General features: G+C 43.5%; 1 protein-coding gene across 1 annotated transcript; it reads right to left on the reverse strand.

Moving 5' to 3' along the window:
• Window positions 1-2301: 2301 nt before the first annotated feature.
• myh6 (myosin, heavy chain 6, cardiac muscle, alpha) lies at window positions 2302-9314 on the reverse strand. Its single transcript, XM_084736762.1, has 2 exons — window positions 3433-9314; window positions 2302-2467 (listed from the first exon to the last, which is right to left on the reverse strand). The coding sequence occupies exon 1, from the start codon at window positions 9262-9264 to the stop codon at window positions 3460-3462; it is 5805 nt and encodes a 1934-aa protein (XP_084592888.1). The 5' UTR covers window positions 9265-9314; the 3' UTR covers window positions 2302-2467; window positions 3433-3459.
• Window positions 9315-12318: the final 3004 nt, after the last annotated feature.

The following is a 12318-nucleotide window of genomic DNA, read 5'->3' on the forward strand; positions in this document are numbered from 1 at the left end:
AAGCTGATCTTTAGTTATGAATTTATGATATTTTGGATTATCTCTCACAGTGTTGTTCTACAGAAGGATTTGACTTTTCAAACTCAGTCTTGTTGTGTGAAATGGAAGATTATTCACATGTGACTTGTTTGAGTGAACCTTCTGTTAGAGATGAACTCACAGTCAAACTAAAAACAAGTGGCATCAACTGAAATGATTAAGGAATGCATCTTTACTTCTTTCTGGACATGACAGACTGATGAGTGTGATTAAAATCAAACAGGTCTGAGTCACATGACCTCTCATCTCCTCCAGTGAAACTCAAAGTAAATAAATATTAAACAGGTTTTTCGATGCCACTCTGATGCTGAAACATCTTTATAGAAGTCTATAAAGCTACTTTATGGTATTTTTCTGAATTATGAACTAACATTTTTTTAATCTCGTTAAATGTTCAGTTTTATTATATAGTATTTCTGTTTTGTTTTTTAGTGAAGCTGACAGCAGCTGAAGATAAGAAGCTGTCACTCAGTGTCATCTGAAGGTAATTCACTGATTCCATCAACATGTGTCAAAACTATTTGTAGATTTTACATTGTTTTATCTTTTAGATCTCCTCTTCCCGACTATTTTTCTTTTCTATCACTGAGTAAACTGACTGAGTGACATATTTTACAGGTGTGTCATATTATATTCACTGCATAACAACAACAGAACAGAACAGCTGATAAACTACAATTTACACAATGAACAACAACTGCAGCAAGTCTGGATAAGATCATTATTTCCTGTCATTATTGCATCAGAGATGAGTTTTTCTCTAAGTTTTCTTACATCCTTCAAAATCAAGAAGGCCTTGAAGGCTTTGGCGACCTCTAGTGGGGGTTGAGAACCAGGCCAACACAATAAGTGATCAATAAGTGTTCAGATAAAGACCATGAAACAAACAGCTCACAGTGATCACAAATGAGTTTTTATTTCATCAGATCATCTCAGGCAGTTTGGTATTGATTTTATATTGATCATATTCTGGTATTGAACAGGAAATGTTTTCCCAGATTTGTGTTAAACAGCTAAAATGATAAAAAGAACAAAACATTTTATATTTTATGCTTCAATACAAATTTGGCAGAGCTGAGGTTTAACATCTCTCAACACACATTAAGGTAACCATGGCAACAGTACTAATGCCATCAGTTAAACCGGTGGTTCCCAAACTGCGGGACGGGGCCCCTCAGAGGTACACAACATGAAGCTGAGTGGACATTTTCCGAGCAGACATTTTGACTGACGTGACTGATAACAGGATTAATTGCTGGAGTTGACATGAGTATTTTTCAGACCACTGATGAGTGAAGGCTTGTGCTGTGGAAAAAAAAGATAACTGAGAACGAAATGCTCTGATGCTGCAAACATTCAAGACTCAGGTCAGTGAGATTTACTCAGGACACAAAAATACAAATTAAATCAATCAATTATATCAAATTCAAAGTATGAAGAAAGTCAACATCACTCTGAGGTTCAGTGTAAATATAACAGAGGCTCGAGTCTGAAGTGTGTGAACCACTGAGTCCAAACACATCTGAGGAGGATTTAAACACAGGTGTGTTCATGTTTGCTCAGTGGACAAGAGACAAGATGAACTTTTACTTCTGAACACATTGTGCTGCAGCTCAGTATCAAGGCAGTTTGTTAAATAAGAAAATGTAATCTATGAAGTCATGCACAGAGAACAAAATGTCAATATCTTGATCGTGGTTTGGTTTGGTTCCCGTGTGAGAAAAATAATCAGTGTTGGTTTGAAGAAAGAAGTTATTGTAACTCAAATCAAGATCTTTTCCTAAACCTATCCATGAGCTTTATTTTGAAAATGTAAGCAGACGTTGCATGTATATTATTGCTAATTTGACCATGACAGTGAGAATGATGGTGGATCGTGCATTAGTTTGAACGTCGTGTTCAGATTTCTGATAAAAAAATAGAAAATCATGTCTGTGTACACAAATCTAATAGATTACACTTCATGACAGTTTCATCAGCTGCCAGCAGACTGCACTGCATGTTCCTCACTGAACATCTGACAAACTTCTTCCTGTTTTTTAGGGAACCTGAGGCCATATTACAGAAACATACAGATCTGATCTTAACTGTTTGGTAACCATGGTAACTAGGGTTAGGTCCTGATTTTAAAACAGCCGTTAGAGATGAACAGTTCCTGAATCAATGTTCCTGTGAAAAGTGTTTTACACAAACATCCTAACTTCTGGAGCTGACAGAACATGAGACACAACAACATGGAGACACACAGGAACCTTCAGATGTACAGTCTGACTTTAGTTAACGCTACAAATCTGGTGTGATTTGGTGGTTAATAATTAGCACTACAACTATAACTACTTCTACTAATACTCAGAAAATAACCGTTTCTGCTGCTTTCTGGATCCACTTTGTCAACAAGCATTCCTCCAGTCACCAGGAACAGCAACATCTGTCAATCAAAGCAGATTCACAAACTGTTAATGATGATGAGGAGGAGAGACGACCACATGATTCCTAAAATAATGTGAGCAACTTTGGCTGGGTGGCACCAACAAAGAATAATTTAATTTAAGATTATTTATACTCAGAGTTTACTCAGGAGTAAAATAAGATTTAAAATTAAGCAGAGCTCTGTTGCACAATTAAAAACTTATCTTAGTTTAATAAACCCTAATTTATTGATGTAAACCAAAATGAATCAATATGGAGATGCTTGATTAATGCTTACCTAAATTTAAACAAATAAATAAATAACAGATAGATTTGAGTGCTGTCAATCTATTAAGAAAAAGAGGGAAAATACCACTAATTTTAGCTAGCTCTGTATTCATTATCTAAATGTTACATTGTTTGTTTGCTAAAAAGTGACCAAAATGTTAGCCTCTATTGTTTACCAGCTAGCTAAAAAGTTAACAAACATTGAATTGAATTTAACTGAATTTGATTTAACAAAAAATTCTAAAATTAATACTGGATTACAGTTTAAACTGGAGTTAAAGTTTTTATGCAACAAAATTAAAATTTATCTCAATTTAAAGCAAAAACCAAACTGAGGTTTAATGACAGGTTTAAGATAAGTTAAATGTTTAGTGCAACTAAATTAAACCAGGATTTAATCACGTTCAAAAATTAATCCTTGTTGGCGCAACACTGCCTTAGAGGTGCATAAATAAAATATATATATATAGTTCAGTTGACAAAACATCAATTTTGTTTCATTAATAATATTCCTAATCTGTTTTTGCTGTGAGTGTGAAAGTTCATTATTAAGTTATTATGAGGGCTTCAATGAAAAACTTTTTGACATTTCTATCTGTGTGTTGTTGTTGTTTTAATTTAGCATAATTATGAATTAACTCAGGACTTAAAACTTAATAAGCAGAAATATCAGAGTGAATATTTGGCTCCACCCACCTGTGCTGCTGATTGTCTGGGGTCTCCTCACTCATCCAGGCCCTTCTTGGTGGATCCATCCCTGGTCTTCGCCCTCAGCTTGTTCACTTGTGACTCTGCAATGTCAGCCCTCTCCTCCGCCTCCTCCAGCTCGTGCTGCAACTTGCGGAGTTTGGCCATATTGGTGTTTGCTGCCTCCTCAGCCTCCTCGGCTGCACGTTTATAGGACTTGACCTTCAGCTGCAGCTTGTCCACCAGGTCCTGGAGGCGAGCCATGTTCTTGCGGTCCTCCTCAGTCTGATAAGTGAGCTCCTTGATGCGGCGTTCATACTTGCGAACCCCCTTGATGGACTCGGTTCCCCTCCTCTGCTCCGCTTCCAGCTCATTCTCCAGCTCCTTGATGCGAGCCTCCAGTTTCTGGAGCTGCTTCTTGCCGCCTTTCATGGCAATCTGCTCAGCTTCATCCAGACGGTGTTGCAGGTCTTTGATGGTCTGCTCCATGTTCTTCTTCATGCGCTCCAGGTGGGCACTGGTGTCCTGCTCCTTCTTCAGCTCCTCAGCCATCATAGCTGCATCAGTGATGGCTTTCTTTGCTTTCTCCTCAGCATTGCGGTTCTCCTGTATGGTCTCCTCCATCTCATTCTGCAGGTGCAGGAGGTCTGCTTCATGTTTCTTCTTCTGGTTGATCAGGCTGGTGTTCTGGGAGTGCAGGAGTTGCATGCGCTCTGTAGCATCAGTCAGCTCCTGTTCGGCCAGTTTTCGACTTCTATCTGTCTGCTCGAGGGCGGCCCTCACCTCCTCCAGCTCAGCCTGGATCAGGTTGTGTCTGCGTTCAAGGAGAGCAATGTTCTCTCTCAGATCATCGTTACCATGCTGTGCATCATCCAACTGCAGCTGAGAGTCTTTCAGGAATGTCTGGAGGCTCTTGAGTTGTTTCTGGGCATCAGCTGCTTGCCTGTTTGCTTGGCTGAGCTGGATCTCCATCTCGTTAAGGTCACCTTCCATCTTCTTCTTGACTCTCAGGGCCTCATTGCGGCTCCTGGTTTCAGATTCCAGAGAGGACTGAAGTGACTCAAGCATCCGTTGGTAGTTCCTCTTTGCTTGCTCCATTTCCTCATCTTTCTCGGCCAACTTGCGCTCCATGTCGGCCTTCACTTGGTTGAACTCCAGCTGAGCTCGCAGGATCTTGCTCTCTTCATGTTCCAGAGAGCCTTCTGCCTCCTCTAGTGCCGACTGAAGCTCTGCCTTTTCTTGCTCAAGCTGCTTGCGGATCTTCTCCAGTTCATGAGCACTCCTGCCGCCCTCGCCTAGCTGGTCAGTGAGGTCAGAGATCTCCTCTTGGAGGTTCTTGTTTTCTCTCTTCATTGTCTCAAGTTGGTCCAGGGACTCCTCATAGGCGTTCCTCAGTTTGAAGAGTTCAGTGCTCAGAGACCGAGCGTCCTTCTGGGAGGCCTCCAGCTCACACTGCGACTCCTCAAATTTTTGCTTCCATTCTGCCATGACTTTGTCAAAGGCTCTCTGCTTTTTGTCCAAGGCTGCAGATGCTGCATTGGATCTCTCAAGGTCCAGCATCAGGTCTTCAATTTCATTTTGGAGGCGATGCTTGGTCTTCTCAAGTGATGAACACTTGGCATTCACGGCCTCTATGGCTTCTTCGGCCTCCTGCAGTCTTTGAACCAGCTTCTTCTTTGCTTCTTCCAGTTCCTCTGTTCTCTGGATTCCATCTGTTTCATATTTTGTCCTCCATGCTGAGACCTCAGTGTTGGATTTGGACAGAGCTCTCTGCAGCTCAGCCTTCGCCTCTTGCTCCTCTTCAAACTGCTCCCGGAGCAAATCACAGTCATGACGGGCAGATTGTACAGCATGAGCAAGGGCATTCTTTGCCTTGACTTCCTCTTCCATCTGTCTGCGTAGATCTTCTACCTGCTGGTTGTATGAGTTCTTCCCTCTGGTCAGCTGTGATATCAGACACTCCTTCTCCTCCAGCTGCCGTCCAAACTCACCGTTCTCAGTGAGCAGCTTGGCCCTCTGGGTAGTCAAGTCATTGATGGTCCGCTGAGCTTCCTCATATTTACTCTTGAACTCATTCAAGCTGTCTTCCATTGTACGGCACATCTTCTCCAAATTTGACTTGGCCTTTACCACACTCTCCATGTTAGAGGACAAGTCATCCAGCTCAAGCTTCAGCTCACTCTTTTCCTTCTCCAGCTTCTGCTTCACACGCTGCAGGTTATCAATTTGCTCACCCAGTTCAGCAACACTGTCAGCATGTTTCTTCCTCAGGGAGGCAGCAGTGGCTTCATGTTGGAGGGTAGATTCCTCAAGTTCCCTACGCAGCTTCTGAAATTCAGCATCTCTCTTTTTATTCAGCTCCACCTGTGCTGATGTTGCTCCACCTGCCTCCTCCAGGCGCTCACTGATGTCCTCCAGCTCACGGGAAAGATCGGACCGCTGTTTCTCAACTTTGGCCCGGGCTGCACGCTCGGCATCCAGCTCCTCTTCTAGCTCCTCAATTCTTGCTTGGTTTTCTTTAAGCTTTTTCTGGAGCTGAACTGAAGCAACCTGCTCGTCTTCTAGTCTTGAATTTATTTGGACAACCTCAAAGTCTTTTTTCTTCAGTTTTTCCTCCAGCTGCTGCTTGTCATTTTCTAAGTCCATCACACTCTCCTGGGTCAGTTTCAGGTCCCCTTCAAGCTTCCTCTTTGAGCGCTCAAGGTCCATCCTGACTTTCTTCTCTTGTTCCAATGAGCCCTCCAGATCATCCACCTGTTGCTCCAGCTTAGCTTTGGCTTTGGTCAAACTGTTGGCTTTGTCTTCTTCACTCTGAAGATCATCCAGCGTCTGCTGGTGAGCTTCCTGTAGTGCCCTTTTCTCTTTGGTAAGTTTCATGATGTTTTCATCCTGGGAAGCCATCTCCTCAGTCAGGTTTTTCACCTTATTCTCTGTGGCATGTTTCTCTTTCTCAACCTTGGCCAAAGTCAGCTCCAGGTCATCTATATCTTTCTTCAACTCTGAGCATTCATCTTCAAGTTTCCGTTTCTTAGCAGTGAGATCTGCATTCAGCTCCTCTTCATCCTCCAGTCTTTCTGTCATCTCTTTCAGCTTGGCCTCCAGTTGAATTTTGCTCTTTATAAGTTGCTCGCAGCGTTCTTCAGCATCTGTCAGTGTGTCCTGTTCAGACTGAATTTGCAGAGTCAGGTCATTCTTCTCTTGGAGAAGAGTAACTATTTTCTCCTCTAGTTCCTTCCGTCTTGTTTCAGATTTTTCCAGAGCTTCTTTCAACTTGTTGAACTCATCCTTCATGTTCGCCATCTCCTTCTCAGACTCGGCACTCTTCAGCAGGGGTTTAATCTTGAAGAAGAGCTTCATCCAGGGCCAGTTCTTCACTCCCAGAAAAGAGCGAAGGTTCCACTGGATAACCATGAGGGCATCTCTGCGTTCCACGAGCTTAGCAAACTGTGCCCTCATGAGGATTGCCCGAGCATTAGCCTGGATCCTGGTGATGATTCGAGAGAGTTGCTCATCTCGCATCTCCTCCAGTGTCCCCAGCAGGCCAGCTTTAAAGAAGACTTTGGTGTGGCCAAATTTGTACTGAGTGTGGTCAATGTCCAGTGATCCTAGCAACTTCTCTGTGCTTTTCTTGCAGTCAATAAACTGGCCTTCAGGGATGGCAGAGGCATTCAGAATCCTATACCGTTGTTTGAAGTCGCCATAGAGCACCCTGTTTGGGAAACCCTTCCTGCAGATTCTGATGCCTTCCAGTACACCGTTACAGCGCAGCTGGTGCATCACAAGGCAGTTGTCCATCACTCCTGGAGTCTTCTTCTCATTAGGAATCAGACAACGGACAAAGTGGGGATGTGTGGTCTTCAGGTTGTTCATCAGCTTGTTCAGGTTTTCCCTGTGAAGTGCAGACACAGTCTGGAATGAGGAACCTTTCTTCTTGGCCCCTTTGCCGCTTCCTTTGTCACCACTGTCAGCTCCTGTATAGCTTGAAAACAGTGAACTGAGAAGCTTCAGAGATGATTTCTGGTAAAGACCAACCACAGTTTCATTCAGGGGGTCTTTGTTTTTAACCAACCAGTTGGTGATGTTGTAGTCCACTGTGCCAGCATAGTGAACCAGGGCAAAATGAGCCTCTGCTTTCCCCTTTGCAGCCCTCGGCTTCTCAAACATCTTGTTCTTGCCCAGATGATTATCATATAGCTTGGACTTGAAGGTCTGGTCACTGGCTTTGGGAAACATGCACTCCTCCTCCAGAATTGACAGAATTCCCAGCGGCTTCTCAATGAGGTCAATGCAAGCTTGTAAGTCCATTCCAAAGTCAATGAACTCCCAGTCAATACCTTCTTTTTTGTACTCTTCTTGCTCCAGGACAAACATGTGATGGTTGAAAAACTGTTGCAGTTTCTCGTTGGTGTAGTTGATGCACAGCTGCTCAAAAGTGTTAAAATCAAAGATCTCAAATCCAGCGATGTCCAGCACTCCTATGAAGTACTGACGATGCTGTTTTGTGTCCAGGGATTGGTTGATTCTCACCACCATCCAGTTGAACATCTTTTCATACACTGACTTAGCCAGAGCACCGAGGGCATAGTAGACTTGGTCCACACTTTGGCCTTTGGTGACATATTCATTTCCTACCTTTACTCTGGGATGGCACAGCCCTTTGATGAGGTCAGCAGAGTTCAGCCCCATTAAGTAAGCCGATTTATCAGCAGCCTCCGTCCCATCTGGCTCAGCCTGCTCCTCACGCTGCTTCTGTTTGAACTTCATGTTGCCATAGTGCATGATGGCACCCGTCAGTTTATAGACGCCCATTTTCTCATCAGCGGTGAAGCCAAGCACATCAAAGGCGCTATCGGTGGCCATCAGCTCCTCTGAGTCATTGATGGAGGCGACCGTTACTTCTCCTTGGGAGATGTAAGAGTAGTCATATGGGTTGTTGGTGATAAGCAGCATGTCCAGCAGCTCTGGCTTCTGATTGGACAGGATCTGGTAGAAGATGTGGTAATTCCTCTCAGCCTTGAGCTGAAAGGTGACACGCGACTTCTCCAGCAGGTATGTCTCGATGTCCGCGGATGACAGCTTGCCACTTGTACCAAAGTGAATTCGGATGAATTTACCAAAACGAGACGAGTTGTCGTTTCTCAGTGTTTTGGCGTTGCCAAATGCCTCCAACGCAGGGTTTGCCTGGATAATTTGATCCTCCAGTGTCCCCTTGCTGGTGTCTTTTTTGCCTCCACCACCGATTGCAGCAATACTGGCAAAGTACTGGATGACTCTCTTAGTGTTGACGGTCTTCCCAGCTCCGGATTCTCCAGTGATGAGCACAGACTGGTTCTCCCTGTCAGTCAGCATGTACTGATAGGCGTTATCAGAGATGGAGAAGATGTGAGGTGGAGCTTCAGATCTCTTCTTCCCTCTGTAAGCTGCCACCACCTCAGCATCATAGACAGGAAGCCACTTGTAGGGGTTGACAGTGACACAGAAGAGCCCAGAGTAGGTGTAGATCATCCAGGCAGCGTAACGCTCTTTGAGGTTAAACAGCACGGCGGGCTCGTGGAGGAAAGTAAACATCGCCATGTCTTCGATTTTATCGAACTTCGGTGGGTTTTGGGGGTGGACGTCTGACTCCTTCACAGTTACCGTTGTTCCATCTTCCTTCTTGACAGTCACCATCCCTCCATCTTTGCTTTGGATTTGTCCTTTCATATATTCCACCTTATCGTCGACCACAAAGCATTCAGTCTTGATGTCAAAAGGTCTCGTCTGGGCCTCCAGACGCTCCCTCTCCGACTTCCTCAGGAAAGGAGCGGCCTTCCCAAACTCAGCCATCAGAGCGTCACCCATGGTTGTAGGTGGAGGTTCACGGCAGTCAGAGGAAAGGTCAGTCTGAGAAGAACGACTCTGAAGCAGAACTGCAGACTCTTCACAGCAGATGGGCGTTTATAAAGGCTCCCCGTGGACCAAATTAGGAGATATCTGCTGAAAAGAAAAAAAGAGAAAAGTTGACACTAAATTTGTTCCAGGATGTGAAAGCACCCTGAGGGCAGATTCAGGACCTTTGGCTGTTAAAGTCCATTTTAGGAAAAGGAGAGTTTTACTGCTTATCTGCCTGCTGATAGGGACTCCTGACACCTCTCCATTTAGACTCTACTCTGTGTCTGTTTCCTTACAGGACTACAGGACGCTACAGCTCATCTTCTACAATATAATCATTCCCCTACAGCAGTTTGAAATACCTTTATGAAAGCAATAAAACTGACAACTTCAATACCAAAATACAATTTCCAATACTGGTTTAACAATACGATTTTTTCATGATTTCTTTTTTAACAGAATGAGTTTGCAGACAAATTATGACTGAAAAATATTGCTGTAATTATTTTTCAGACAAAAAACATTTCTGAGGTAGGGTGTAGCTTCAAAACACGAACTATGCACTGAATGCATATTTTAAAAAAACATACATATATTTAAATCTATAAAAAACTACAAAATATATTTTCTCTTATCTAACAAATTAAAGAGATTCCCTTTTTATTTGTCTGAGGAAGGGTAAACTCACCCTCTTACAACATTTGCATGCTGTTCTTGTCTTTTCCGTGATCTTCTCGCCCTTTTCAGTTTTGAACACAGCTCCGATTTGAAACTGGTCTGCACATCCTCGATCTCAAAATCACTCGCGACCGCCGCCATCAAACATGTAGTGGTGCATGATGTTGACCAAGTGTAATTAAAAGTAGATTATACTCTCTGCTGTTTAAAAAGGGCATCATAATTCATTTTTCATCTCAACTGATGCATCATTACGTCCCTCGTCATGAGCAGTTCTTAGCAGACGAAAAAAGCTTGAAAATAGTATTAATTTAAAAAGAAATCATGGGTAGCACTGGATAAGCATAGATAACTTAATTAATGCACAATGAAGGATGTAGCAATCAACAATTGCTTAATAAATGTTTAACAATGACATAATGTGTTCATAATGCTGTTATTTAAATCCCTGAATATTAGTATCCAGCAGTGGCTCCAAACTGACAAACTTGTGTTGTTCAGACTCACAGATCCTCCTGCTCTCTCTCTCTCTCTCTCTCTCTCTCTCTCTCTCTCTCTCTCTCTCTCTCTCTCTCTCTCTCTCTGTCTGCAGGTGTTTTTCTCAGTGAAAAACTCAACAACCAACATTTTATACAAGACTGCATCACATTATTAATTCCAAAGGTCCAAACTCTGTGTGTGTCTGAGTTTTGGAGAAATGTGTTAAATTGCTGCAGCAGACGTGTTTGTGAAGATGCAGTGTGTGTTTGAACGTGGATGAGATATGAAGAGTGTGTTCTGACTGACTGAAGTGTTTCTGTCTCTTTATCTCGGACAGTCGGGACTCATCAGCTCTCAGCCTCCAAATAGAAACCAGAGACACGTTTTATCTGGTGTGGACGATACTTCAGACTGCAGCTGAGTGAACGTTTCTAACATCCAGCATGACAGCATCCTTTACTGCAGACTAATGAAAACCTCGTATCTCCAGGTGTGTCGATGCTGAATGTTTGTGATAAACTGAAGGATGAAGTCTTTTTTTATGAGTTCAGAAAATTCTCCTCCTTCTTCAGCTACTAAGCTCTTTACAAACCCTCTTCTATCAGTCCAGTAAAAGTCCTCATCACAAAGCTGAAAACAGGACTGTATTAGTACTTTTACTTCAGTAAAGTATCTGAGTACTGCTGCTTTTCTGTTTCATTGTAATTTACATCAACACAGACGGAAAGGTTTCACTGATGATGAGCTTTGAAGAAAAACTGTGAGCAGATAATTAGTCCTAAATGATGTCGTCCAATAAATGATCCAGCTTCTTTATAGTAAATATGAGAAACTGAGGCATTTAATTTAACCCTTTAATGGCTTTGAGCTCTGACGTGTCTGTGTGTGTGTGTGTGTGTGTGTGTGTGTGTGTGTGTGTGTGTGTGTGTGTGTATGTGTGTGTGTGTGTGTGTGTGTGTGTGTGTGTGTCTGTGTGTGTGTGTGTGTGGTCTGTGTGTGTGTGTGTGTGTGTGTGTGTGTGGTGTGTGTGTGTGTGTGTGTGTGTGTGTGTGTATGTGTGTGTGGTGTGTGTGTGTGTGTGTGTGTGTGTGTGTGTGTGTGTGTGTGTGTGTGTGTGTGTGTGTGTGTGTGGTGTATGTGTGTGTGTGTGTGTGTGTGGTGTGTGTGTGTGTGTGTGTGGTGTGTGTGTGTGTGGTGTGTGTGTGGTGTGTGTGTGTGTGTGTATGTGTGTGTGTGTGTGTGTGTGTGTGTGTGTGTGTGTCTGTGTGTGTGTGTGTGTGGTCTGTGTGTGTGTGTGTGTGTGTGTGTGTGTGTGTGTCTGTGTGTGTGTGTGTGTGTGTGTGTGTGGTGTGTGTGTGTGTGTGTGTGTGTGTGTGTGTGTGTGTGTGTGTGTGTGGTCTGTGTGTGTGTGTGTGTGTGTGTGTGTGTGTGTGTGTGTGTGTGTCTGTGTGTGTGTGTGTGTGGTCTGTGTGTGTGTGTGTGTGTGTGTGTCTGTGTGTGTGTGTGTGTGTGTGTGTGTGTGGTGTGTGTGTGTGTGTGTGTGTGTGTGTGTGTGTCTGTGTGTGTGTGTGTGTGGTCTGTGTGTGTGTGTGTGTGTGTGTGTGTGTGTGTGTGTCTGTGTGTGTGTGTGTGTGTGTGTGTGTGTGGTGTGTGTGTGTGTGTGTGTGTGTGTGTGTGTGTGTGTGTGGTCTGTGTGTGTGTGTGTGTGTGTGTGTGTGTGTGTGTGTGTGTGTGTCTGTGTGTGTGTGTGTGTGTGGTCTGTGTGTGTGTGTGTGTGTGTGTGTCTGTGTGTGTGTGTGTGTGTGTGTGTGTGTGGTGTGTGTGTGTGTGTGTGTGTGTGTGTGTGTATGTGTGTGTGGTGTGTGT

This window comes from Lutjanus erythropterus, chromosome 15 (genome assembly GCF_056507025.1).
Source record: "Lutjanus erythropterus isolate fLutEry1 chromosome 15, fLutEry1.hap2, whole genome shotgun sequence".
In the NCBI taxonomy this organism is placed as follows: domain Eukaryota; kingdom Metazoa; phylum Chordata; class Actinopteri; order Lutjaniformes; family Lutjanidae; genus Lutjanus; species Lutjanus erythropterus.